General features: G+C 35.6%; 3 protein-coding genes across 3 annotated transcripts; 1 reads left to right on the forward strand and 2 right to left on the reverse strand.

Moving 5' to 3' along the window:
• Positions 1-380: 380 nt before the first annotated feature.
• Positions 381-3,007, reverse strand: LOC145589426 (putative aldo-keto reductase 2). Its single transcript, XM_081645972.1, has 5 exons — positions 2,730-3,007; positions 2,400-2,600; positions 1,508-1,680; positions 1,321-1,423; positions 381-895 (listed from the first exon to the last, which is right to left on the reverse strand). Exons 1-5 carry the CDS (start codon positions 2,943-2,945, stop codon positions 557-559), a joined length of 1,032 nt encoding a protein of 343 aa, XP_081502098.1. The 5' UTR covers positions 2,946-3,007; the 3' UTR covers positions 381-556.
• Positions 3,008-3,653: 646 nt separating this feature from the next.
• On the reverse strand, positions 3,654-6,106 carry LOC145589425 (uncharacterized). Its single transcript, XM_081645971.1, has one exon. The coding sequence runs from the start codon at positions 6,083-6,085 to the stop codon at positions 4,109-4,111; it is 1,977 nt and encodes a 658-aa protein (XP_081502097.1). The 5' UTR covers positions 6,086-6,106; the 3' UTR covers positions 3,654-4,108.
• A 2,001-nt stretch (positions 6,107-8,107) lies between these two features.
• LOC145589428 (GBF-interacting protein 1-like) lies at positions 8,108-22,466 on the forward strand. Its single transcript, XM_081645973.1, has 11 exons — positions 8,108-8,621; positions 11,313-11,356; positions 13,490-13,595; positions 14,215-14,332; positions 14,437-14,735; positions 14,876-15,016; positions 15,682-16,069; positions 18,127-18,409; positions 18,647-18,799; positions 20,321-20,830; positions 21,511-22,466. Exons 1-11 carry the CDS (start codon positions 8,456-8,458, stop codon positions 21,802-21,804), a joined length of 2,502 nt encoding a protein of 833 aa, XP_081502099.1. The 5' UTR covers positions 8,108-8,455; the 3' UTR covers positions 21,805-22,466.
• The last annotated feature ends 5,318 nt before the right edge of the window (positions 22,467-27,784 follow it).

Genomic DNA, 27,784 nt, shown 5'->3' on the forward strand with positions numbered 1-27,784 from the left:
GTGACACTTAGCCAGTCAAACCAGTTAAAAATATGTTAGGGGCCGTTTTGAGGAGAACCCTCCTAAAGTTACGACCTTATAAAGAAGATAGGGCGTAGTTGGAATTGTTGGCATCAATTTATCCTTAGTAACTAATAATATATCCTTGTGGCTCATTCAAACTTTAAAAAAAAAAAAAAAAAAAAAAAAAAACCAAATTAATTTGCAAAAAAACATGAATGGAGTTTAATTTCAACCCTTCATAAAATCAAAAGTAACCAATTACCTATTATTTGATTTATTTCAAAGCAGTTGCTGTTTGCATTAATAATTGTTTCCCATGTGTTCATCAAATCAACTTCCTATACTTTTTCAGTTGCATTTAGCAGTATTAGCACAAATACCTAAAATTGAGTAGTAGATTCTTGTTTCTAAAAATAAATAAATAAATAAAAAAATATCACAAATACCTCCAACCATTTGAAGGCAGTAAAAGAAGGGAACTATGGAATAATTGAAGGTCATAGAGTTTTGTAACACAAAGTCATTATCTCAATACAAGTATTAGATTCACCAGTTACTCAGCCTTCCATAAGGATACCGGTGGAGTTTCCGAGTTCTTCCAGGTGCTCGAAAGAGATGCATATCGATCACCCTTAACAGAGTTCTCAGAGACGAGGGATTCTAGCTTGGCCATTTCCTCCGAAGTTAGCTTCACAGACAAAGCGCCAATGTTCTGGTTGAGGTTCTCAATTTTTGTGGTTCCAGGAATGGGACACACATCTTGTCCCTGGTGATGAACCCATGCAAGTGCTAGCTGTGCTGGTGTACATCCTTTTTTTGCTGCAATTTCTGAAACTTGTTCAAATATGTGTTTGTTGTGTTCCATATTCTCTGGGCGGAATCTTGGAAAGGACTGGAAGGATAGACATACAAGCATCAATATGGAGAAAGGAGCATTGCTCTAAATAGATCTTAACATCTTATCAAATGTCATGCAATAGGAAGGTATATAACATGTATACATCGAAGTTGAATCTTCCATGCATCAAACACTTGCATATTACTTGAAATATATAATTTGTTTTACCTTGAGTACCCAACTCCAAAACTATGTTATTCCGTATAAGATATATGGCTATATAAGGCATTTCAACTTGCTGTAAAATACAGGATGAGTAAAAAATCTCTCCTGCATCATTTTCATTGTACCATTGTTTTGTTTATATACAACAGCAAAGTAAAAACATCAGCAAACTATTTTTCGTGTTTTAAATGGATTGCAAGCTGAAGCCGGAGGGAAACATTTGAAGTAGGGATATATAAAAATGTAAGTCGTACCTGCCGCCTGTCCTCCTTAGTAAAGCTCTCCACAATTTTAGGTCCGTAAGAGAGAAAGCCCCTGCCAAGAGGACTGTATGCCACAATTCCAATACCAAGTTCCCTAATGAAACGTCCAAAATAACAAAATCAGAGCTGTAATTCTTAAGATTTACATATGATTTACAGAGCATCAAAGAAGTCTTACCTGCAGGTAGGGACTATTTCGGCCTCCACATCTCTGGTCCACAAGGACCATTCCAGCTGAACTGCTGTTAATGGGTGGACAGCATGTGCTCTTCTAATAGTTGAAGCTGATGCTTCAGACAGACCGATGTACTTGATTTTTCCCTCTTCAACCAGTTTCTTAAGTTCTCCCATCTGTAAAAGCATGTAAAGAAAATAAATGAGTTTATCACAAGTAGGAAGCTGAATATGTTTCAGTGGTGGAATTCGACCTCAGAATGCTCTTGTGCCCAAGATTATATAGAGGACTCAAGTAACTCAACAGTAGTGCAAATCTTGGCTGGATTGAGTTGGAGAAAAAAACATCCAAAAATCTCAGAAGCATACTTTGTATATTGTTTGTATAACTAACAGAAGTTCTTAACAGAACCCCTTGGACATTTTCAATATGCCCCATTTCTTAATGGCCTAGAATAGCTTGGAAATTGTGCAGAGGGTAATTTCACAACCCTTTCAATGATTAGCTTATGATGCAGAGGATATACATTAACTGTAGTGTGGTTCCAGGAGCTTTCGGAGATCTGTAACCACTATAGGGTGGCGAGGACTTTGGCTTCCTTGTTTCGGGTGAAGAGAAGTGGGTGGTAGGCTTCATAGGGGTTACTGTGGAGTATTATGCCAAAATTTGATTTGTAATACTCGTACTTAATTTAATGTTGAAAATTAACCAACCAAAGACATCATAATCAATGTACATGTTGTATGTCATCAATATGTCAATGGACTTTAGGGAGCACCTACAAATTTTCACCTCTTGAGTCCAACAATGTTGTGTGTTTCTCTATTATCTGTCTGTTTTATACCCGGGTCATAAGCAAAATGTAAATCTAGAAAAGTGTTGTACGAGTACGAACCGTGATTTCAATGGGAACTTTAGTATCAATGCGATGTTGATAATAGAGGTCGATGCAATCAATTCCCAGACGCTTCAAGCTTCCCTCACAAGCTGCCCTTACATATGCAGGATCACCCCTAATCTCCATTTTCGGCCCAACGTTGTTAATCCCGAATTTTGTAGCCAACTCCACTTTCTCCCTCCATCCTTCCTTCAATGCCTGCTCAATTCACAAGATCAAAGGATTAAAGGCTAAGAACTGAAGCTAGTATACGGATCATGTTGTGTCAGATTCATGTTTGTGTCGACAACCTCTAAATACAGTGTAAAAAAGAAGCGAGGGTATTACCTTGCCGAGGAGGATCTCATTAGTATGAGGTCCATACATGTCAGAGGTATCAAACAGGGTGATGCCGGAGCAAACAGCATGGCGAATAAGATTGATCATATCTTCCTCGGGTTTAGGGGCACCATAAGAAAAAGACATTCCCATACATCCAAGACCTTGACTAGACACTTCTAACCCCTGAGAACCAAGCTTCATCCTCGGAACAACCGCGGCCATTTTTATCAGTTTCTTGCTTTAATCTCTCTGTTTTCCTCTGTTTTTGCCTGTGTTCTCTCTATCTGTAAGTGATTCCGTGAAGAGGGATATCATATTTATGGATAAGAAATTATAGCGTAAGTAATGAAGTCATGGAGATCAAGATATGGTCCCCAAATATTTCAACTACTCCTATCGATTATTGTGCAATGAATGATTAAATTATTATGATAATTGTTCACTTTGTTAGCCTTTAATATAAATTATACAAAAATGGTATTAAGTTAAAACTTTCTGTAATATTGTAAAGAAAATTTGGTTATAATATCCCTAATTTATCATCTTGGGCAGACTCAAGTGATTGAACCAAATTTTTTTAGTGAAGAGGTTACTTCCCACCATAATCGTTGCAATAGTCGTTGCAATAATTTGATTTTTGCATAACTATGATCTTTATTACCTTTAAAAGTAAAAATTAAAAGAAGTTGATGATTTAAAAATATAATTTATATGATATAGATTCAAACCATTAAATAACAATATACAGTCTAATATACAGTATGTTTTAATATATTTGTAGAAAAATATGGTCAAAACAGAAAGTGTGACTAGTTAAAAATGTCAAAATAGTGCAATTATATATGAAACAAAGTCAATACTCCGTATTAAACACGATTATTACTTTCTCAACTTTCTAAATCTGTTCTCATGTCACTGCTATTGTACCTCCGAAGGCCTGGCTAATCTCCAAACATGACTTCATCTCTGATCTTCCAAACTTCCAAAGCACACGAGTGAAAGGCATTTCACATACTTCAGTGATGATTCATTTACTTTGCTTTCCCTCTTCCTAATGTGATTGCTTTGTTCACTAAAATGTTTCACAGAACAAAATGTCAGATTGCACACTGAAAATCCTTTTGTCCATACTCCATAGTACTTTTTGACCAACAGAAAGATATTCAGATTTCACTCATTAGTTTGATCCCTCGATAGTTGGCAGTCTTAGACTCTTGGCATAATATTGGGCCTCGCCTTTGTTCTTATACAAAGGGAGTATGGTACTTTTTTCCCTCTCAAATGGCATATATTACTTCTCCAGATCTTGTTGAAGAATGTTGTCTACCATTCAATTCCTCTCTCCCAAATGTTTTTGTCACCTCATGAACAATCACCTCTGAGATCTAAATGTCAAGGAGTGTTCTGAACTTTACTCGTCTTTTAACGCTTCCCATTCTATCATAGCCAATACCAATTTTACTATGCAACAATTTCATTGCCAAATCTGCATTTCCTGCTTTTCTCAGGGAATTGATCAATATAGTACGAACTCTCCCAGGTATCTCTCGGCCCCTATCAACAATCCCATCAGCCAATTTACAAGCCTGCTCAATGCGCCCTGCTTTACACAGTGCATTAATCATATCTTCACAGGCATTTTCAGGTATGACACCCATAGGTGCTAGGTCATCCAAAATTCTGCAAGCCCTGGTAACCTTACCAGAAAGACAAAGTCCGATTGCAAGAACTCTGAAAGAAGCGGCAGTAGGTGCAACTCCCTTATCAATCATCGTATTCCACAACTTCAACGCTTCTTCGTTCTTGTGTTTTTTAAACAATCCATCTATGAGTATGGTGTACGTATAAACTGTCTGGTCACAACCCTCATCATCCATCTGATCAAAGAGTGTCAAAGCTTCATCAATTTTGCCACATTTTGCAAGAGCATCGATCATTGCATTATAGCAATAAGAATCACGAGTGCAACCCTTCACAGCCATCTCTTCAAATAGCCTTTCCGCTTCCTTAATTTTCCCTCCCTTGCCTAGTCCATCAATAAGAGAGCAATATATGGTAGCATTTACACCAACCCCATCATCTGTGCATACCCTGAAGTATTCCATGGCCTCTTCCAGTCTACCATTCCTGCACAACCCATTGATAATGGCGCCATAAGTAACCGCGTCAGGAGAAAGACCCTCTTTTTTCATTTTCTCCATAAGACTGATAGCATCCTCCACATTTCCACCCTTGACATACGAATCAATTAACGCAGTATATATTGCAATGTTAGCCTTACATCCGCTCTGAACCATGTCCCCAAAAACCACATTTCCTTCGGCATACTTCCCACCCTTACAAAGCCCACAAATCACCAAACTATAAGCATGAGGTGGGATTTCCAATCTCTTCTCCACCATCTCATGGTAAAGAGACAAACAAGCATCAAAATCGCTCTCTCCATAACAAAGCTGTATCAAAGTCATGTAAGTAATCTTATCAGGCTCTACATTTCCAACCTCCAGCTCTTTCAACATCCACATCGCCTTCCCGGTCTTCCCAGCCTTACTATACCCTTTAATCAAAGTATTATAAGTAACAATATCAGGCCAAGTTTTCCCATTTCGCATCACCTCAAAAACCTGCTCGGCCGACTCGATAAACATAGAATTCACAAGCCCATTCATAAGGAAATTATAAGTATACAAGCTAGGTTCAATCCCATAATCCTTCATTCGACGCCAAACCCACAACAATTCCTCAACCATTCCCAAATTCCCAAAACTCTTAATCAAAGAATTAAAACAATTCACATTCATAACAAAATCCAACCTCTTAAACCTACCAAACACAATCTTAATCCTATCAACATCATTTGAAACACCCAAAACATCAATCATAGTAACATAACATTCAAGCTTATGATTATAATTCTTTTGCTTACCAGCCCAACAAAAGAAGCGAAAAGCAGTATCTGGGTTCGTTTTCACCTGAGTTGAACCCAACACAAAAGCAACAAAATTAGGCGTTAATCTAACCAAAAACTTATTGCAATAATTACTCAAATCAGACTCCATTAATGGTGAACCATCGAGGAGTTCGAGGATTCGAGAAACCCAAATGGAGGGTGGGAGATTTTGGTGGGGTTGTAAAACGACGTCGGAGATGTCAGTGAAGGGTTCGATCCATTCAGGAGGAGGTAGTGAAGAAGTAGAGAAGAATACCCATTTGAGTTCAGGGTTTGGTGGAGGGATTTGGAGCTGGGGCTGGGAATTGGAGGTTGGAGGAGAGAGAAAATAATGGCGGGGAACGCCATTGATGAAGGTGGAAGCTCTTAAGAAGGTTGAAAGTGGTGTGAGAAGAACAAGGGGTTTTCTCATTTTGAAGTGTTTTAGAGGTGATTGTCTTTTCTACTTCTATATACCAATTTACCAAAGCCGTTAGTTTCTTAACTTTGTTCTTCTAGATCGGAACTTAATCATTTCTTGTTACTAGTACTCTAGTAGTCTAGTACAACTAATTTTTTTTAATGATATGCAAATTGTTTGATACTCCCTCTGTCCCTTTTTTTTGCTCCATTGGACTTTTCACGGTATTCGAGATGCGTGTTAAAACGTATATATCTCAAGATTTATAAGTGTAAAAATTATAAAAACTTGATATTAATAAAATATATAATTCGACGAATCCAACAAGATCTCACTTGACTATATTATCTCTTATACTTAATGGGAATTTGCGGTCAAAATTATTAAAAGTTGACTCAAAAATTAACTATGGGGCAAAAAAATAGGGACAGAGAGAGTACATGATAATGAATATATTCGATTACAAATCAAACTTTTATCATTATATAATATTGAAATATAATTAGAAAATTAACAATAAAAAATGTGAATTACACATGTAATAAAGGAAGAACAATAGAAACACAGAGATTAACTAGAGTATAATTACTTTTTAACTTTACCTTAAAATCCCCATGTGAATGTGTAGGACTACACTAAAAGGTTGTTGAGAAATGTGTGGTTTTCTTTGTAACAGGTTGTAACTTTTGTAAGTATCTTATTTTTTCAGTCGTATGAGAGTGGTTGGAGTATTTAGAAAGAGAGAGATGTTATTATACTCGTATTTTTTGTAATGAAAACCTTACATATATAGGATCTACCGCCTAAAATTATTTGCATTCAATAGGTGACTTGAAGTCTCACATTTACGGATTTTCTCTACTGGATATCTCAATCCGTGATACATAACTTTTTCTCCCATATTCATTTTCCTTATATCTTGGAAGACACCTCCCACCACCTTCATCAAACTCAATGTTATAGTTCATTTTGTAACAACTCAACAACATTAAGAGTTATCATCAGAGATAGTAACGAAGCTTTCATCAAGAAATGTATGTTCAAGTTTGATAACACCAAGTCATTCATAGCGAAAATCACATTTCTTCATAATTTAGTTCAATTAGCACTCTAGCTAGGATTTCATAAAATTCAAATTGAAAGTGACAAATTACAATCATTAACTCAATAAAAGGCATTTGGTCACTCTTGTGTACGATGGAGCACATTAGTGACAACACGGGTTCTCTTCTCACTCGATATCAAAGTTGGAGTATCCATGAGGCATATTGCGCAACAAATTAGATCACTTACAAAAGTCATTTAATAATTGTTAATATGAATGCCTATGTTTTTAATAATTCTAGTTCATCTACTATTCTTTATTTTGATTTAGTAGGAATTCCCATCGTAAGGAGGGGTTCTTGATTTTTTTTTTCTTTTACCTATATAAAAAAAGCAACTAACTGAAAGGAGGTGCATGAATATGTAGAGGAGTAGTTTTTATGCATGAACACCATATGTTGTCAAACCCCATGTTTTCCGTACCAACCTTCTCCTTATTTCCGTTTATCTTATTTGTAGCAGAAATTCCCATATTAATACCACGTGGTGATTAAATTATTTTATTTGAATTCAAACCTTATTTTTCCTGGTCATAACTTAACTATGTCCATTTTTAATCCTTAATTTCTTTCTCGTGACTCTTAATTGCATTAATTTGAACTAGTTTAGTCATCCAAAGTCATTGAATAAGATACTCCTCTGTCATTTAATATATACTTTTTTGTGCTCATATTTACATAATACATCAATATAGATCAGTAGTTTGATTCATGTTAAATCGAGTCATATTTGGGTGATGAGTCATTTGGTTTAAATTTGCGTTAGATCACTACTCTCGATTAACAACAAATAAATCATGGAAATAGATTAAATCGATGTTTAGATATATTTACAGATTCAATTAAGGTTAATACATCAAAGGGAAAAATTGTCAAACTCAAACAATAAAGAAAAAAAAAGAGTGAAAAAAGAGAGAGGGAAAGAGGAGAAGAAAAGTACCTAGTGTCAAACCCACCAAAAAAGCCCTACACTCCCCCCAAACCTCTCCAATTTGCTCTCTCCCTCTTCTCTTCTTCCTCTCTCTCCTCTTCTCTTCTCCCCCCATTTCTTTCTCTCTCCTCTTTCTTTGTAGATCAATTCAAAGTTTCCATCTTTTTCCCCAATTAAATCATTATCCCTAATCAATTTTACCCAATTTCCCTCTTTTTTTTTTCTAGGGTTTTTTTGAATTCTTTCCAATTCATACAGAAACGTTAATTTGATTGAAGAAACGTCGTTTTTGTTTGTTGTTGAAATTGGGGTTTGGTTTTTTTAGGGTTTGGAGGAGGGGGTGTGAAAATGAGCGGTGGGGTTAGGGTGTCGTCAACCATCCCTAACAATGTGAAAAAGACGATCCAGAACATCAAAGAGATCACTGGAAATCACAGTGATGAAGAAATTTATGCAATGCTTAAGGATTGTTCAATGGATCCTAATGAAACCACTCAAAAGCTCCTCCTTCAAGGTTCGTCTTGCTCCCTATTTTGTCCTGTTGATCTGTGTTTCGGCTCGATTTCGGCTTCAATATTGTGTTTGTTTTTGCTTTGGTGGTTTTGCTGTATCTTACGGGTCCATTGGGTGGTTTAGTTTTGAGGTGGGTTGGTTTAAGAGCTTGCTCGGTTTTCGATTCGTTGATTGCTGGTGTTTTATTTTTTCCCCTGCTATATTTTGCTTTATGTAATGGAAGAACCATGTAGCATCATGCAAGTCGGTTTTAGTTACCTGAGTGCTCCCCGCCTTGCCCTCGGAAGTAACCGGTTACTGTAGTTTGTACACTTCAGTGAGTGTCAGCTTGAACATAAAACTGTATGAGCTAGTTCACTTATATGCTAGGTGTCTTAACTAATTTGGGTATCTGGAATTTTGGACCTCTCTAAAGTGTAGTTATATGGAGTTGTGGTCGTGGCGTTTAAGTTTTGAATTTTGAACAAGCTAAGGATGGAAAAAATAGTTAGCAGATCCACTGTAGATGTGCTTGCTTTATGAATGATTGTGTCAATTGATTATTTGGCAATTTGGTAGTTATTGGAAACTACTTGTTATTTAGGTCTCTTGAAAATCTGAATGGCAAGACTTGTTATTCCATTATCTATAAATACTCTTTGTTTAAATGTAAAAAAGAAGCATGCAAATTACAAGGCCATATTGAAATGAGTTGATGGGAGGTGCGAAGTGGTGCTCACTTAGTTCTATCCCACACCATGGGTACGATGACCTTCGTTAGATGGGTGCAAGAAGGCCTGTTTGTTTTTCTAGATTTTCATGTTTTATTTCACGCGGAACCTGATACACGTAGAACTTGTATTATAATTTAAGATGCACTGTCAAGAATGAAAGACTCTTAGTTGGAAAGATAAATTTACTACTTTATATTGCCATTTTTGTCCTAGATGAATGAAGGAAGGTCATTTTTGCTTGAAGTACATTTGGGCTTGTCTAGTGGTTTTAAGGAATTAGTTAGATTTAGTTATTTTATATTTGAATAAATGAAACTGAGTTCTTTGAGGTGAATCAAGGCTAGAGGGAGGCTTGTGAGTGGGGGCACACAACTGGATTTGGGCCAAGCATATGGTTCATTTTCACATGACTATTTAAGGCGATAGAGTAGTTGGATAAAAAGGTGGAAGATTGCAAGGATGGATGTGCCCCTATGATCGTGCACTTGCCTTTCATCATGATTTTGGTTGTATTTGATTTAATCCCTTCATTTTTGGTGTTTAATGGTTTCAAATAAGATTTCGAGATCACAAAAGTTTCCTTTTCTAATATTTCACCCTTTTCTAATATTTCTCCCTTTTCTTATCCCACCCTGCCACGGCCCTCATTTTATTCTTCAAAACAGTCCATGACTTGATTGGAAAACTTCCTTATTTACTTGAGAGTGAATTTGCAATTTCCATTGAGAAAGTTATCATATTATTAAGTCACCTTTTGGAGTTCTAGATAAATATTATCACATTATAGTTGAATTGTAAAGTGCAATTGAGGTGCCCCTGCCCTAAAGCAGCTGAGGGTTACAATTTCTAGGTTGACTTAGGCACTTTAGCATTAGAGGAGTGCCTCTTAGCACACTATTATTTTTGTGGATTTTCTTCTTTTTGATATTGTATTCCAAAGTATTTTGATAATGTTGGGAATATACGTGACAATCTATGACTGAAAAGAATTTCCCCTTATGCCTCGTAGGCATCTTCCTTGTATTCTCTCCTTGTGTAAAAGTAAAGACAATGCAATAAAGAGTGCAACCTGATTCCCAAGATCGAAAAGTGGGAGATAGTGTGGGGTTAGAATGAGATAATAAGAGATTTTACTTGAGAAGGCTAGTGTGAAAATAATTTTGAGACAACTAATAATGGTAAGGGTGGAAAATATTATGAAATGGAAGGAGTAATCTAAAAATAATGGTAAATGAAAGACAATGAAAGTGATAACATGGGAATCCCTGAGTAGGTTGAAAATTATTTACACGGGAAATTCCTAATAATGTATTTATAAAGTTTATGAACTTGTGTGTATGAATGCTGATTTGGGGTAGTTGATTTTTTTTTAATTAGTTGCTGGTGCAGAGTAGTGGTAGTTATGCCTTTTCTCCAGTGAGCTGGTTTTTAAACTGATTATTTCTGTTTGCATTGACATATTCTGATATCCATGTGGCTGCACAGTTGACAACTGTGGTAATAGACATATTAGGTTAAAGAACTAGGTTTTTTTCAAGTCTGTTGAAAAGTCTTAGTTTTGATGTAAGTTTGATGTTGGAGCGATTTAATTTTCTCCTTACACTAATGGGATACTCCTCACATATAGTCTGCCAAAAAGCAAGCCATACCATTGAAATGATGTAAAATCCTCATGGTATCCACACTTTCCACAGGGAGATCTAGTTTGTTTCCTGTTTGAATACTAAGATGATTTGATGGCGTTTCGTTTGAAGCTTGGTTTAGGTTTTAGTAACTTGACATATTTTTTTTTTATTATTATTATTTTTTTTAATTTTTATTTTTAAAATTTATGACCCTTTTAATAAGCTATTGAGAATAAGCATTCCTTTAACCGTCGTTCATATATGTATTGGATTTGTGGCAGTTGCAAACTTATACTCTTTATTGAATTTTCTGCATTACTCTTTGCATTCTTACGCTATTTTTATGTTCTTTAGATACCTTCCATGAAGTAAAAAGGAAAAAAGATCGGAAAAAAGAGGTAAGTCTTGAAATTAGTGTATTTAATTTAATTTTCTGAAGTTAACTTTGTGAATTGTGAGTGCTTATGTAGAAGTACTTTTTTATGTAAGCAATTATTGGTTCAGTGGCTGTCTAGACCTTTTACTATGATTGAGACATTGACGATAAATGTGTTTATAGGTTATTTTGGTGTTTTTATTTTTTTGAAATGATAATATTTAGCCGTTTAATATTTTGTAAGCTTGAATATGGCTGTTTCTCTCTCATTGTCATTATAAGTCATCGCCATCCATTTATTTAATGTGTACCGGGATTAGAGGAGGTAAATAAATTGTTTGTGTGTGCGCGCGCGCACGCGTGCTGTTTTAAAAAAGAGGAGGTTAGCATGTTGGGAAATAGATGCATGACATTTTGATTATTTCTACTGGTGTTACTTATTTTGTAAAAGAAGATTAAGTTGTTGCTGGTAAAGGGAAGTGGAAAGACTTGGTGCTTGTTTTGCTGACCAATGTATTCTCGTGAATTGGAAGGAAGAACATGAATTTGTTTGGTTTACAGAAACATTGGAATTTGTAATCCCTAGGAAGCTCTACTTCCCACAAAATGGAGGAATTTATTTACCTAGATTCCTTTACGTAAGTGAACATTCCATCAGTAACCAAACAAAAAATAATAGTTCCTAGTACATTTGAAAATTAAATTTGTAGGAAATACTATTTCCTATGCATAATAAACAAGCACTTGGTTTTGAATAAATTGGCATAAACAAGGGTTGGCTTTAGCCAAATTTTCATCAATTTTTATAATGCATCGATGGGAGATAATATTAGCTTGAATTGGTTTTGGAATTTAGACTGAAAAGTGAAAACCTTTGTATAGTAGAAATGATAACGTTACATGTGTCACCGCTTTAAATAGATACTTTTTGTAATGGAGATCCTTTCTAAGACTGGGAACAATTAATACTACTACTTGGAGACCCTGTTCTGTTTGCTGTTTAGAGTGGCTTTGAATTAGTGATATTGGCATCAAACCCCTTTGTAATTTCCCACTAAGGTATCTACCTTTTGCTCCTACAAGCCCCTATCCTTGACCATGGTTTTTATGGGTTGTGCTTTCCATAGACCCATCTCTATGCCGTGTGTAACTTCTATTGGGATGAATAAAGCTAGATGTGTGTGCAGTGCTACAGTAACAACAGTGTTTCTAGATCTTACTCATTGAACCATTCAAGGCAGTCCAACCCTGATGCCAAATATCAGTTGCATTTAGAAATTTAAACCTTAGAACTGGAAAAGACTTCCAATTTCAGCTTTTATCTTTCTTGGCATTAAACATCATTGATCAACATTTGTCTCAACCTACTTTAGAGTCACCAAGTCAGCATTAGTTTTAGGGGTGATTTGAGGCGCTGCTGCTAGCATTATCCTTAATTTGGAAATAGTACTTATTATAGTTACTTGAGCTTCATTGATTTTTCTTCATCCATACATTAGTTTAAGGAGGTTTTAGAAAGTACTTCTTAATAGTCCATTTGGAAAAGCCTTAGACTATCAAGGTATCTAACAATGCATGCTCTGTGTATCATACATTGTTTTGTAACCTCTGTGATTGGCTATATGCTGCTCGTGTAAGGGGGAAAATGAAGTTTATCGATTGATTTTGCCATTGTCATAACAATGTTTTCTTTTTAGTGCAAACCTTTGGGATATTGTCTGAAGGAATCATGCTACTTGTATATTATATCTTTCTTGTTAGGGGTTTTAAATTCTTAAGCTATTTCAGTTTCCAATTTTTTATTACATCTGTTCCTTTAAGGCTCTCACCCACTTATGTTAGTGCTTTTTCCTATTTTAAATTATTTGCTACTCTTTTTCCTGCTTCATCTTACACAAACTCCACTTATGACACTCTCTTTCCTACTATATCTTATACAAAACCACCTGTTAAAATCTTTACATTTCCTTATACATGACCCACTTGCTATACTGTCTCTGCTACACTAGTTGGTTTTGTTTTTCTGCCTGTTGCACTTGTTTGATATTTGTAATTGGTGGGACTTTCTGCACTGAGACAGTCATTGTTGGCTGCTGCACCTGTTGGTCGGATTGCGTTTTGCATTCTGAGTTCTTATTGTGTTTGTATATTACAGAACCAGACTGGCCGAGAAATGGTTGATTCACGGTGGAGACCTGGTCCTCCAGGACGGGGTGATCGTGGTGGACGTGGTAATTATGCATCTCGTTATGCAGCACCAGGTGAGTTGAAGATTATTCTCTATTGAGTTTATGTCAATATTGCTCTGTAGAAATTTATCATATCTAAAACTTTCTGAAAAACTATTTTGACCATATTTTTCTTTGTTTAGATTAATATAACCACACATAATGTTTAAAATTGCACATCTATTTTTTCTGCTGTTACTAGTAATAGTAGCTGTATGCTTTTCAAAATTTTGGCTTTTCTCATGTTGTTTTGTTTCTAGAGTTTTGATAACTTTTATTTGATATTATATTTGTAGTTTCTTAGGGCCTGTACAGTATTATTGTAGTTTTCAGTTTTTTGGTTTTTTTTTTTTTTTTTTTTTTTTTTTTGTGCTTGAAATTCATGATATGTTTCATAATAAAAATAAAAAATTAGTCAAACTTATTAGAATCATCACGATTTTGTAAACTGGCAGGAAAAAAGTGCCAACCACCTTTTCTGGTTTCTTATTTTTTGTTTTAGTTTTAAAAAGAAACAAAAATAAAATAAATAAAAACGAAAATGAACAGGGCAACAGGCCCTTACATGCTATACTGCTGTGGTTTTCATTTTTTATTTTGTTCTGATCTGTACTATGAATCATCAATGTGAATTTTTGGACAACGTTTTCAGATGCTGGCGGTGGCAGAAGTAATCCTGCTAAGGAGAATGGAATCACCCAATCTTCTAACAAAGCTGGATCTATTTCATCTCCTCCAGTTCAGGAGACAAAAAGAAAAGAAGATGGAAGGTTACATCTTGTTGAAATTGTTCCATTAAAGCAACTATTCATATATGGTCTTGTTGCTGGCGTCACAACCTTTACATGTCTATACTCTTGTTTATCCTCTACAGCTCTGTGACAGAGATGCCCAATGGTCCAGTTAATGTAGTTTCAGGGGGTACTAAAGGTGCCAACACCTTAAGTGGTGCCAAGGAACTTGAGCCACAGACACGGAGTGGTGGAAGCAAGAAATCGAACATGGTGTCTGGAGTAACTGTGGAATCTATTTTGGCAGCAACCTCCCCAGCTGTTGGTTTTAATGATACAGATGTCCCTGCTGGTGCTGACACTATTAAACGTGATGTTGAAATCCAGCACTCGCATGTGGAGCCAAATTCAAATACTTCTCCTGAAAACAAATCAAATGCTGGTGATGGCCGTTGACCAATATATAGTTTTAGAGTTTTCTTTTACTTTTTTGATTTATAAAAAAACCGAGGTTTTTTGTTTGTTTGTTTGTTTGTATTTGTATGCTTAATTTGCTCCTGATGTTGGTAACTTTGATGTCAGGCAAAGTGGGTGCCAAGTCACATGCTGTGAAGAACCAGTCTACAGAATTGTTGCAGCCTTCATCATTGAGTCATGGAAGCTCAAGTAGACCTTCCTCTAACTATGGTAGCCGTTCACAGCAAGCTTTGGGTTCTCAAAAAGGTATACCTGTTCTTGTTTTCATCAAGATATCTGTTGCTCCTGACTGTTTAGTGACGAAACTAAATTCTGTGATAACGTGGTTCAGTTCTTTCTCAGTTGAGTTGTAGGGCTAGCCTTTGGCATTGGATGGTGTTAGCACTAATGACATGCTTTTAAAGTGAATACCAGCCTGGCTTTCTTTTCCAACTCAATAGGAGTCATTCATGCATTTACTTCCTTCACTATTGGGTTGTATTATCTAGGAACAAACTCTTTGTTGTGCTTGGGACCCCCAGGTTTACCCAGACTTTCCGCTTGCGTGGGAGAGAGTGTAAGGAGGAGTTGCCAGTCGCAACTCACAACATGCCTATTGCAATTCTGACATTCTGTGGTGTTGATAATTGCTTGATTAGAACTGAAAGCATGCATCTTTACTTCTTTGTCACGTTTATTATGTAGGATAGGGATACTTAGATAATGTCTTTGGACTAAGCTTGCTGGGCTTTTAAAGATCAATTCAGTTGGAGAATTGATTGTAGCTGGATTATATCGTCATATGCATTTGCTGTCTGAGGGCAACTTGCTCACTTGCTATGCCCTTTCTAATTTTGAAAAGTCTTATTTTTCCGCCTGATGTCAATAGGTGCTCAATAATGAATTTACGCAACTAACTTTTTATGTTTCAGTGGGGCCCAATAAGGAGTGGAAGCCAAAGGTGACCAACACAAATACCGTTCAAGGACTTAAGACACCAGCTGCACCTGAAGGCTCCAATAAATTAGCTGAATCTTGTGCAGACACTCAATCCGTGGAAAACATAACTGATTCAGCTTGTGCTACCAACAAGCTAGAGAAGGAGCTGGAAGGTCTACTACATGTGAAGGATGCTCAGCATGTTATTATTCCAAACCACATACATGTACCTGATGCTGTGCGGACTGGTTTGAGTTTTGGAAGCTTTGATGCTACTTTTGTTATTGCTTCAAAAACCTCTAGCGAATCTGAGGCTGAAAACTTGAAATCCGTTTCTGAGACAGAACAGGCAATTGAAGAAACAGTGGAGGAGGCTGCTAGGTATGAAACTTTGTATACATTTTCTCTTACAATATACAATCAACTTGGGGATTATTTGCTGTCAGCCTATACCTGCCAGGATGCCATTCTTCCTTTTAAAGTGTTCTTTGTCTTTTTCCCTGATATGTCACTCATTTAATTAGTCTTGAATCATTGTCTAAGTTACTGGCACAGTAAGATTGTGGGGTTGGCTCTATCATCCGGCAAGGAGGATTATGTTTTCGTTTGGATGTTCTTTATTTATTTATCTATTTGTGTGTATTTCATGGCTGCTCCTTTGAATATTCAAGGAAGAATACTTTGAATTGGGTAGTGTACACATACTTTATTGCCAAATATGTGAATGTGGACAGGGTTAGAGGTGTAGGAGGTACATGGTTAATCTTTTAACCTTTGAAGAGTTTTTTTGTCTGTCATAGACTCGTTATCGTATATCTAGTTATCTTGGCGATACTGTTGCTCATATGGTCTAGTCATACGTATAATGTATTTATCTGTTGAATGTTGCCCAGTTATTGTGAGGATTGCTTCAATTTAACCTGCAGAACTCCTTGGTTCATCATTCTTTTAATTCTCTCTAGTGGCACTCTACTTTGCTTTAAGTTGGTCATCTTTTCTCAGTTGTGTAAGGGAGAAAAGTAAGAGATATGTGAGGAGAAGAGATAGATGAATGGTGATGGAAATTCTTTTCAACTTGAAACTCCAGAATTTATTTGCTCTACACTGAACTGTTGACCTTATATGCTCTCATTATTGTAAATTGAATTCAATTAAACTTATTTTACTTGGCCTGAACTTTCATAGACTATTATTTGACTTATAAGATTTTGACTGAATTTTTTAACCTTGAAATGTGTTTATTTGAACTTATTAATTATTATTCCCTTTGTCCCTATTTGTTTGCTTCATTGCAATTTTGTGAGTCAAAACTTAAAAACTTTGACCATAATTTATCACTTATCCATAAGAAATAACAGTCATGTGGGATCTTGTTGGATTTGTTTCAATGTTACTTTTAAACTATCATATATTTATAATTTTTGCATAAGCTAAATTTGAGATATTTATGTTTTAAGATGTGTTTTGGAGAGCTTGAAAAGTCAAATGGTTCATGAAGTGATCTAGGACTTGTAGCTTTTAAGGTGAGAATAATGATTGGCTTCATTATTTAAGAAATGCACCATTGCCTAGGTTGTGAAAATGCATTGAAGTTTGACTCTTGGCCATGGTCTTATATCTTGGCCGTATCTTGACTGACCCATTGTAATGGTTTTTGATTTTCATGACCAATATGTTAGGACAGAACAGGTGCAAATCATCTACATCGCCTGCAAAGGTGGTTGTGCAATCGTTTCCATGATTGTGAATGCTTATGAGTTTAAAACAATACAGATTGGACTAGGGTGGTCCAGTGATCAGTGCTTCTTCTAAAGCATTTGGCTTTACTCTGGTTTCCTCTTAAAGATTAATAGATGTCCCCCTGCATTATTTTATAGTTACTTATTTATCTACTAATATATAAAGGATCTTGCTAACAAGCACCTAGGGGCGTTAGATAAGGAATAATTATGTTGGTTGAAATAGTATTAAGTTAGGAATGTATGACAAAAGCACGCGTCTTTTGGTGTAATTAATGTTAGTTTTACTCTAATATTTCCACTTTTAATTCTCTTATCTAACAACCCGGGGGCGCTCATTAGCTTTTGCCATATATAATACAGTTGTTATTATGTATTTATGTAAAGTATAATCTTATTTGTCTTCATCTATCTTTTCAAATATCAAATTATTATAATTTTTTAATATAGATAATTAGAAAGGGTCAAAGTTGTGCATCGCCAAACATGAAAATCGATATGAAACAATTGAAGAAGTCTGAGTAGTATGTTCTACATCTCTGCTGGCATGTTTTACTATTTAAATTTACTGTGTATGTTATACCTTATGTTTGAACAAATATCTGATGTGCAATTTTATTAATCTTTTTTATTTATGGAGATAATATGCTTTGAACTTGTGATCTATCTAACCTAAAAGTTTTCAATCTTAATCTGCAGTCAGAGCACATTGTCGCCTGAAGAGGAAGTTGATTATGCTGATCGTTCACAATCGCCTAAGCCTGAGGAAAACATGTCATCTGGTGATGTCAACGCTGCAACTAATTCTGTACCTGATTTCAGTGACTCAAAGGAGACAGTTAGTGGTCCTCAGCATTCTAATGTCCATGCTTCTACCAATTATAATTTTGGTCTGTTGCCGCCAATGCTTGGCAACCCATTAGGATCACCAGAGGCCTCAGAGACACAACTTCGTGATGCTTCTAGAGCTTCTAGCTTTGTAGTAAGTGCTTTATTTTCCTTGCTGATGTCAATTTGGATCTTTGGTCCGATGGATGTTTGATCCTGCTAAGCAGTTGATTGGCAGATGTAGGGGTGGGTCATGTGTGTGTAATATTTCCAAAATCCTTAAATCTCATAGATTGTACTGCTACAATATGTTTACTATATCTATATTTCACCTTTCGCCCCCTGTTGTTTGGGTAAGGTTATTGATGTACTAATTTGATTTACTGGTCAGGTGCAACAACCAGTGGATCCTTCAAGCTTCTATGCCCAATTTTATCGCTCTGGAGCAGACAGTGATGGTCGTGTGTCCCCCTTTCCTGCACATTTGGCTGCTGCGAAGTACAATGGGAATGTGGCAGTCCTGCCTTCACAATCTCCGACAGAGGTTTGTATGCTCACTTCATTAAAGAATTTCAAAGCATAAGGGGCTAATGGTGCAATGTTCAACTAGAGCATGCCGTCTCCTTTTATTGATTATTATACACCCTCTTATTAAGCGACAGATGATCATCCTCTGTAATCGGGACCTTAAACATAAGAGTATATGTGTTGAATTGTGGAAGGCCTGTTGAAGTAGTTTTCATGCTCATCTCATGTTGTGACTCCACTTGATTGGATTCTGTTTTACTTATGGCTTCTATATTTTTTATTCACTTTAAAAAAGGGTTTAACACTATAATGTCTCTTGCATCTCAAACCTAAATTTGTGCCCGCTGAGTTCTAGCATTCTCCCGACTCCCACTTTTGGTTATTTTTACTGCTTTAATGGGTTTAATTACATTTTACTCTTTACTTTGTTGAGTTTGTTCCTTAATGCTGGAGATATGTGCTATTCTCTCACACATAACTTTGGTATTCTTTCTCAAGGACTTGAGTGGTATTTAAAGCTACAGTCTTGTCAAGGAATAGGCTTTTGCTGTACTTGTTTAAAAGAAGGGCTGATCTCAGCTCCTTTTAAATAATGTACTATCTGGCCCTAGAACGGCTGATCTTGTCTTTTATTTAATAATGTACTATCTGGCCCCAGATGAATCATTATAGAAGTAATCTTTGGTTTCAATTAGTTGTGCATGTCTCATTTCAGGGTATAGGGTTGATAATGAGAGGAGTTAAGCTCATTGTAACTCATTTTTATTGAAGTTTGACTTTTGACACTAATTACCACTTCTTCTTTGACAAGCCTATGGATTTTATTGATTAGGAATACCATAGTCATGTGGGATTTTGTTTGAGAAAAATAAATAAATAAATAAAATAAAATAAATAGAAATCTTGTTTGGTTCGTCTCAAAGTGTAGTTTCAAATTTCTTGACTGTTTATGTATTTAACTTACTGGGATTTGAAAATATTAGCAGTTGAATTTATGCATTGGCAATACATGATTTAGAAACGTGTCAACTAAAAATGAAGCGAGGAATTTTATATTAATGTCCATTTTGGTGCTGGGGTTAATGTTTTTATTTAGCTTAACCTTTTTTGTTATTGCAAACATCTAATGTGATACATTTGAACTGTCATGTTTGAAGCTTATCCGTACTTGTCCTTGAGTAGGTTTTTAAATGGATTGATCTGTAGTTTCTTGTGAGGTTTCTGGACTCTGGTCCAAAACTTGATTATAGAAGGGTCTAGTTGTCATGTCGGAAATCCATGAATTGATATGTTAAATGCTGCATATGTTCTCGCCCCTCTTAAATCTGATAAAAATGGTGGATGGTAGACATGTCATTTACTTGGAAAATTGTTTATCTATGGAACTTGAGTGAAGTTGTTTTGATTTTTCTGAAGTGCCCTTGGTAGTTTGTTTTGTACAGTTTTTTTTAAAAAAATTTATAAGATCAATGTTGATCTTATTTTGTTAAGTAATTCTTGCATTTATGCATTTGTTTCCTGTTTATTCCATTTGTAGGGTGGAAATTCTATGGTCTTGTCAACAGCAGCTCAAACGCCACTTGTTACTCAAGCTGCTGGTGTAATGCCAAACTCTATAGGTGTCACTCAACAACCAATGCCTCTTTTCCGCCAACCAGCTGGAGTTCATATACCACATTACCCGCCAAATTATCTTCCCTATGGCCATTATTTTCCTCCATTTTATGTCCCACCTCCTGCCATGCATCAGTTTCTTGGTAATCATCATGTATTCCCTCAGCAAGCTCAGCCTGGCAATGTATATCCAGCACAACCTGCTCCTGCGGCGGGCCCGACAGCAGTTAAATTTCCAATGTCTCAGTATAAGCCAGCAAGTAATACTGGGAACTCAATGCATATTGGTATAGGTGGAGGTTATGGACCATATGGGGCCTCACCAATTGGTTACAGTCCTGTTTCAGCTTCTACAGCTGGAAATTCAACAGCAAATGAGGATCATGCTGCATCCCAGTATAAGGATAATAATATGTATATAACTGGGCAACAGGTTAGCTTGTTCTTGCCATTTTATTTACTTTATTTATTTTTATAATTGTTATATGACAAAACTTACCTGGTGATGTGTGTTACACAAAAAAGGGGGGAGGAGGAGACCCTCAATCTCATGCATAGACAAGTTTTACATCATCACTGGAGTCCATTGTAATGTCAGCTTTAAGCTATCTTTAATTTTCTTATTTAATCTATGCCAACCAATTTTTTAGGGGGGGGGGGGGGGGGGGGTGGGGCGGGGGTGTTGCTTTTATATCATTTTCTGTCTACACTGCCAGTCATTATTTTCTAATTAAACCCTTTTGTTTTTGTTTTTGTTTTTGTTTTTTTTTGTTTTTTGGGTATGCTTTGTATGCTTTTCCCTTACGTAGAACATAGTTAGACACAACCTGAACATAGGGAGGGTTTACATTTTGTTCTGGATGCTTGTGCTGTTTTTAATTGGAACTTATGTTGGCTTGGCATCTTGTGTCAATTGATTAGGATTTTTACATTTTTTTTTTCTTTTGGTGTTAAAGTGCATGAGCTTAAGTGGTTAATATTTATATTCTTTCTATTTTTCCATAATTACCCAATGCCCCCTTTTTTTTTTATCGGTTTTTAAATACACTACTTTTTTGGCTGTCTTGCATTTCTAGTGGTTGTGGGCTGATTTAAAATTCTATTGTGTTGCAGAGCGAAGGTTCTACTGTCTGGATTCCTGCACCAGGTCGTGACATTGCCAATTTACCAGCAAACTCTTTCTACAATCTTCCCCAAGGTCAGCATGTGACTTTTGCACCTACACAGGCTGGCCAAGGTACCTTTGCCGGCATCTACCATCCTGCTCAAGCAGTTACAGCAGCTAGTGTGCATCCCTTTCTACAACAATCCCAGGCCATGCCTGGGGCTGTTGATATGGCGGGTGCGACAGCTAATGTTTATCAACAATCTCAACATGCACAAATGAATTGGCCAAATAACTACTGATCTGGAACAAGTGCCCTTTTCTTGTAAGCTCGACAAGATCTTTTGATGGTGGGAGTTCTCTGGGATTGACAATTGCTGAAAATATCAAAAAGATTATATGGGGGTTGTATGTGAGGACATAACATCATAAAAGCAGGCCGAAGGATTAGCCAAAGGTATCTTCTGGTGGTGCTAATAGCATAAATTGAGGTATAGAATGACAATCTGCCATTGACTAAATATTACAAATTTTTAGCTAGCTTGGGGGGGTGATATGAGCAGGTTTCTTTTTCATTCTGTTGGTATATGGTTTTCTGATCTTCCCCAGTCATATTTGAAGTTTTTGTTTAAAAACAAAATTCAAGTTTTGTATTAGAATTTACTTGAGTGACTGGCAAGGTATTTTTCGAAGTTTATGAAGGTTAGGATTTATAAAAAGAGGTCTAAGATGTAGGTTAGTTGGATTCCCCCTTTTTCTCCATTTTCTTCTTTCTGTTCTCTTATTTGTAAAGTGAATTTTGTTGGGAAGAAGAGGATGTATTGAATGAACTGAAATTGTTGTATTTGGTATTAAGCAAAAGCAGCTCGCAATTGTCTCACTTGATTCTCTCTCTTGTTTCCTTGAATTTTCTAGTTAGAGCTTCTTTTTGATCTCATAAGCTGTCTGCACTTGCTGCCTTGTGAAAAATTGTAGTTGTGTATTACAGCTTCTGTACTTTAGACATGGTTGTAATAGATTTGGTGATCTTATCTTGTTGAGGTTTTTTTGGTCAGTTTTCGTTTTAAATTGAAGAAACGTTTCTTATGAGATATATTTATAGTCCATATAAGTTGTAATTTCGTAGAACTTTCTTACCCATTCTTTATGAAGGGTATTGATGCAATGCTATTGTACTAAACAGTTGGGTTTGGATCATGTAGTGGATGTGGTAATGGTCCGAAGTCCTAACTATGTAATTTATGTAGTAGATGTGGTGATGGTCCTAACTTTCTAAGTAAGCTAATAGGTTTGTATTGTAGGGGGCATACGTCGATCATTATGGCTAATGATCTTGTTTGGCAATAAGCATTCATTATGGCTAATGATCTTGTTTGGCAATAAGCATTTGGTTGCTGGGTGTGTTGTCTGGTTCGACCAATTGTTTAGCTATTGGCTGTTTGTTTTTTTGAAAGAATGGTAAAATCTGGCAAAATGACTTTAAAGACACCGTTAATAAAAATACATAGAAGGCAACCATGATACCTACAATATAGAGTATATAGACAACGATTACTTGGAATGTGGTATTTCAAGTCACCAAGGATGTTTTCTAATAAATCACAGTAGGAAACAGAACATACATAATGACTTTCGAAGACACCATCTTAAAGTCATGCTCATTGATTAAACTATAGTTTGGACATTATTAACGAGGAATGTTATCAAGCTACATCATAAGCATAGTGACATATTTCGTATGAAATACTCGTACATTACATCTGAGATTTAAGCAGGTAAAAGCTACACATACAATTGTTGTACATGACACCTACATACAATTTTAATTTGTCATGTTTTTAGTGACTAGAATAATGGGCTCAAGTTCTATTAAATTTCAATTTAAATTTGACTCATAATCTTCTTCCCTCTTTTAATAATGTGTCAAATTTCTAGTAGTGTTGTATGCAGGGACAACTTGTCAACATGCAATGGTTGTATGTGTTGCACAAAAAAAAAAAAAAAAAAAAAAATAAAATAAATAAATAAATAAAAAAATTGTGTGAATCAAGAGCAAAAGGAAAAAAAAAATGAATTAAAAAATCAACTCATAAAAGTCAACCATATGAAATTCAATAAGTGATACTCACCTGTTACAACTTGTGTCATTAAAGTTTATGGCCATTATGTATAAATAATTTCTTCAACCTTTATTTGTATATAGACGATTTTTCTATTTTATCTGATATTTTTTTATCGATTAGTCATATGAAAAAGACACTTTTGCTTTCTTATCTACTCGGATTGTGCTACATTGGTCTCTCTTCTTTCACTCGGATGACGTCTCATGCATTTGGTTGCTTCATGATATTAGGACAATTCTTTTGGATTTTCTTGCTGGATTCGTAAGGTTCCTCGTTGGGTTGCTCCAGCTCACTGGTTGGCTATCAAAGCTCGACAACGTCAATTATTTTTATTTTATTTTTCCTTTTAGCTTTGTTTTGTTCTACATCAATCGTTGTTCCTTGCAGGCGCTAGTACACTAATTCGTACAGCTGTTTTGTAGGAAAGAACATAGTTTAGAAAAATAATGAACATATAGCTATAGTGAAAAGAACATACTATTAAAATGTAATGAACATATACCTAGAGTGAAAAGAACATACTATTAAAATATAATGAACACAAACTTAAAATGAAAAGAACATATTTGCACCAAAAGAGTGGAAAGAACATATGTCCATGTTATTTGTTTGTCAGTGTAATGTATTTTTATTTGTGACATAATGTTAATTGCTTATTATGAAATATTCTTTGAATTTTGTCTTCAAATTGCGGTGGGTATATATAAATAGTGTTTATTACATAAAATTACCATGTTCTTAATTAATATTATAGATATTAAAAAAAAATATAAAACTGTATGTTCATTACAAAACAACTATATGCTCTTTACAAAAAGTTGTATATTCTTTACAAAACAGGTACGTGTTCTTTCCGTGTTTTTGTCTATACCGAGCAAGGTATAACCGTCTTTACCTTAAAATTTTCAGTTCTTTTTTTTTTTTTTGGTGGAAACGAGGGGCAAGCCCCAAGAGAAAAGAAAGCTACAAACTAGAAGAAGCAAAGAACAAAAACAAAAGCAAAAACAAACGAAAACCAGCACAATACTAAACTACTAAACTATCACAAAGACCTTAAAGACTAAGGCATGCGCATCCTAACTACCCGAGGGTTAGCTCTTCCACCCAAGTCCTCCAATAAAACGGCCCGAAGATCCCCCGGGATCGCCTCAAAGAGAACTAGTTTATCTACCGAAGAAACACCATAGTTTGCGAGCCAATCTACAACTTTGTTTGCCTCTCGATGCAATGACCGATCGTGACTTCCCACCCATGTCTAACCATGAGAGATCTACACTTTCGAATTATATGTATATAAGGGGAGTTGGGTGAAGGTTCACCACCCAACAATCGAACTACCACCTCTGAATCTACTCTAACTCGAACTTTTCGATGGCCACTGTTCCACGCAATAGCTAGACCACGCATCACCCCTAGTAGCTCCGCTTTAGTACAAGTACAAACTCCACAATTAAGAGCAAAGAGCTGCCTCACCTCTCCATACTGGTCTCGGATTACCCCTCCAGCCCCAGCAGGGCCTGGATTTCCCTTTGTCGCGCCATCCGTGTTAAGACACACCCAATCAGGTTGTGGATACTCCCACCGAATGTTGATCACTTCCTGCTTCCTCTTCATACCATGTTTCCCATCTTTTCTATCGTAGGCTCTACGAATATCACCTACACGAGCAATAATGAAGTTGTAACACCACAATAATTCTCTCTTTAAACCTGTGAGGACCCTGAACAATATTCAAGAGAATTACCGACGTGCTACCGCCACATGTTCAAACGTTATGGCTATATCAGAAATTAGCAGCGGAAAAACTAATTCAGTTACAAATAAGTTTCAAAACCAATAAGCAAAACCAAATTAAGTCTTACAACTTGGAACCGTTAAGGCCCTTATTCAAAATCCAAACTAGAAGAAATAGTATAAAATGAAAACGAGTTTAAATAAATTCAAAGGTAAGTAGCAAATTAAATTATGCAAAGTAACCAACCCTCCACTCAAAACCCCACAACCTTGATGCGAATGCTGCATGTGTAAGAACCCGTGGTTAATCTGCTCCCCAATATTACAAGTGTAAAAATTGGATCGTCACAGGGTCATTGAAAGGCGAAGGCCATGACCAAAGAAAGACACACAAAGCACGCAATCAGCAAAGCTGAGTACATACAAGCTTCGAAACATAATAAGAAATCCCTAGCATGCTACTAATAATCAATTAACACACATCATTAATTTGTAGACTCAACACATGACTCAACTATCAACTTACTAAGACTCCATTAGTTAAAAGTAGTTAACTCATCATTTTTATTCATTGGATTAAGCAATAGACAATGTTGTCCAACCCATGCTCCATTTGGAACATCAATAAAAGAAAACCCCAAGCCTCCTTTCGGAAACATCAATAAAACATCCAACGACCACGGGCGCGACTCCGTGACCGTAGTTAGTATGAGATCTCATCTAACTCCTAGTTTTAAAAAGTATTTAAAATAAGAGACTCGTAGATCAGACGGCCTCGAGAAAAGTGCACGGCTAATACCCCGTGTACCCCAACCCCTGATTGTCATTACTCTAGATGCGCACCAATCCAGAGTTTTATTGCTCATCCATCTTGCACTTTACGTGATTTACAAGTTTAGACTTGGTGATGACTCATATGCAAGCAATACAATCAATCCAATATCCATTCAATCAAGTACACCAAATTTCCAATTCAATTCTTGATTAATTAGTGACAAGCAATGTTCATTATTGGTTCCTTTAACTACCTCGGTGTATAAACACCTTGAGTGCATAAGGCACCCCCAAAACTTTAACCTCGTCTCATAAGACTTGAATTCTTCCTTTATTCATTCTATTTCAATAATCATGAATGAGTAATAAATAAATCATTCCACATATTCACATACCTTTTCCTCTAAGCGCATCTTGAAAAGTTAGTACATAAATAATATTTGCAAAGTAAAATAGTGCACATCATACGGAAATCACAATGTATAACCAAACAATCATTCCCAGTCTTCTCTATACATGATACTACGTTCGCGATACATCCCTAAACATGCTTCTAAAGGCAAGGTTTAGTAACTCGTACATACCTTGAGTAAACGAATTGGTATGCCACTTTATTCACTAGAAATCACCTTCTATAAACTCCTCTCCTAAACCGAACAACGAGAATTAAATTAATACCCAAGCTAATAAATTTACAGCAATACTATCTTACTTAAAAACCTTCAAAATCCAATTAAACAACACTTTAAAACCTTCCCTTTAGTTAAAATTAAAGGCTTATATATACTTCTTTAAATTTTCTTCATAAAAACCTTAAAATATACTCTTATACATGAAATTACAGCAAGTTTAAAGTTTAATAAAAATCTGAAAATTATTTAAAAACCCCTAATAATCTCCCTTTTTAATGGGTGATTAAACCCTCTTTATAAAACATCAAAAGTAGTACTTAGAAACTATTTCCAGCACTTTAGATTAATTAAAAACCCTTCAAAACTTTATCAATACATCACTTTTATACTCAATTAAAAGTCTCCTAGGAAATAATCACTTCCTAAAAAAAAACAACCAACAATTAATATTATAATATGATGAAAAACCTCTTAAAACTTCAATAAAAACATATATTTATGCTTAATTAACTTTAAACATAATTAATTTTATTAATCAAACTCAAGGATAAAATTTTAAGTATAAAAAAAACTTCATTAAAAATCAAAAACTGCCCGAAAATCATATTTAGAGGCTGAATTTGGCCACGAGAGGGTGGTAAGGTAGTGAGTCTTTCTTAAAACGTTGTTTCCACATGGAAAATACTACTTTTTTATCAAAATCGAATGAGTTCAGAACCTGATCGGGATTAAAATGGGATTAATATTAACGAACGGAAATCTAAAAATTAAAACACGAATTTACGTGTTCAAAATAATCTGGAATTAAGTTAAACTAATTAGTAGTTATAATCACCAAAATTTCAATAATTTAACACCCCAATAATTCTCTCTTAAAAACCTGTGAGAAACCTGTATATAACCTGAACAATTTCAAGAGAATTACTGGCGTGCTACCGCCACGTGTTCAAACGTTAAGGCTATCTCAGAAATTAGCAGATGAAAACCAAAACAGTTTTAAATAAACCTTAAAACAAAGG

This window comes from Chenopodium album, chromosome 17, assembly GCF_948465745.1.
Source record: "Chenopodium album chromosome 17, dcCheAlbu1.1, whole genome shotgun sequence".
NCBI classification, from domain to species: Eukaryota; Viridiplantae; Streptophyta; class Magnoliopsida; order Caryophyllales; family Amaranthaceae; genus Chenopodium; species Chenopodium album.

What these genes read in the sequence shown, in the direction of transcription:
- LOC145589426 (XM_081645972.1), bottom strand. Translation starts at nt 2,945, where the DNA reads ATGGCCGCGGTTGTTCCGAGGATGAAGCTTGGTTCTCAGGGGTTAGAA. An exon ending in AAGTTCCCATTGAAATCACG is followed by an intron (nt 1,681 to 2,399) that starts GTTCGTACTCGT and finishes ATGCTTTTACAG; the next exon opens with ATGGGAGAACTTAAGAAACT. An exon ending in GAAATAGTCCCTACCTGCAG is followed by an intron (nt 1,424 to 1,507) that starts GTAAGACTTCTT and finishes ACGTTTCATTAG; the next exon opens with GGAACTTGGTATTGGAATTG.
- LOC145589425 (XM_081645971.1), bottom strand. Translation starts at nt 6,085, where the DNA reads ATGAGAAAACCCCTTGTTCTTCTCACACCACTTTCAACCTTCTTAAGA.
- LOC145589428 (XM_081645973.1), top strand. Translation starts at nt 8,456, where the DNA reads ATGAGCGGTGGGGTTAGGGTGTCGTCAACCATCCCTAACAATGTGAAA. An exon ending in TCAAAAGCTCCTCCTTCAAG is followed by an intron (nt 8,622 to 11,312) that starts GTTCGTCTTGCT and finishes TATGTTCTTTAG; the next exon opens with ATACCTTCCATGAAGTAAAA. An exon ending in CTAGAGCTTCTAGCTTTGTA is followed by an intron (nt 18,410 to 18,646) that starts GTAAGTGCTTTA and finishes TTTACTGGTCAG; the next exon opens with GTGCAACAACCAGTGGATCC.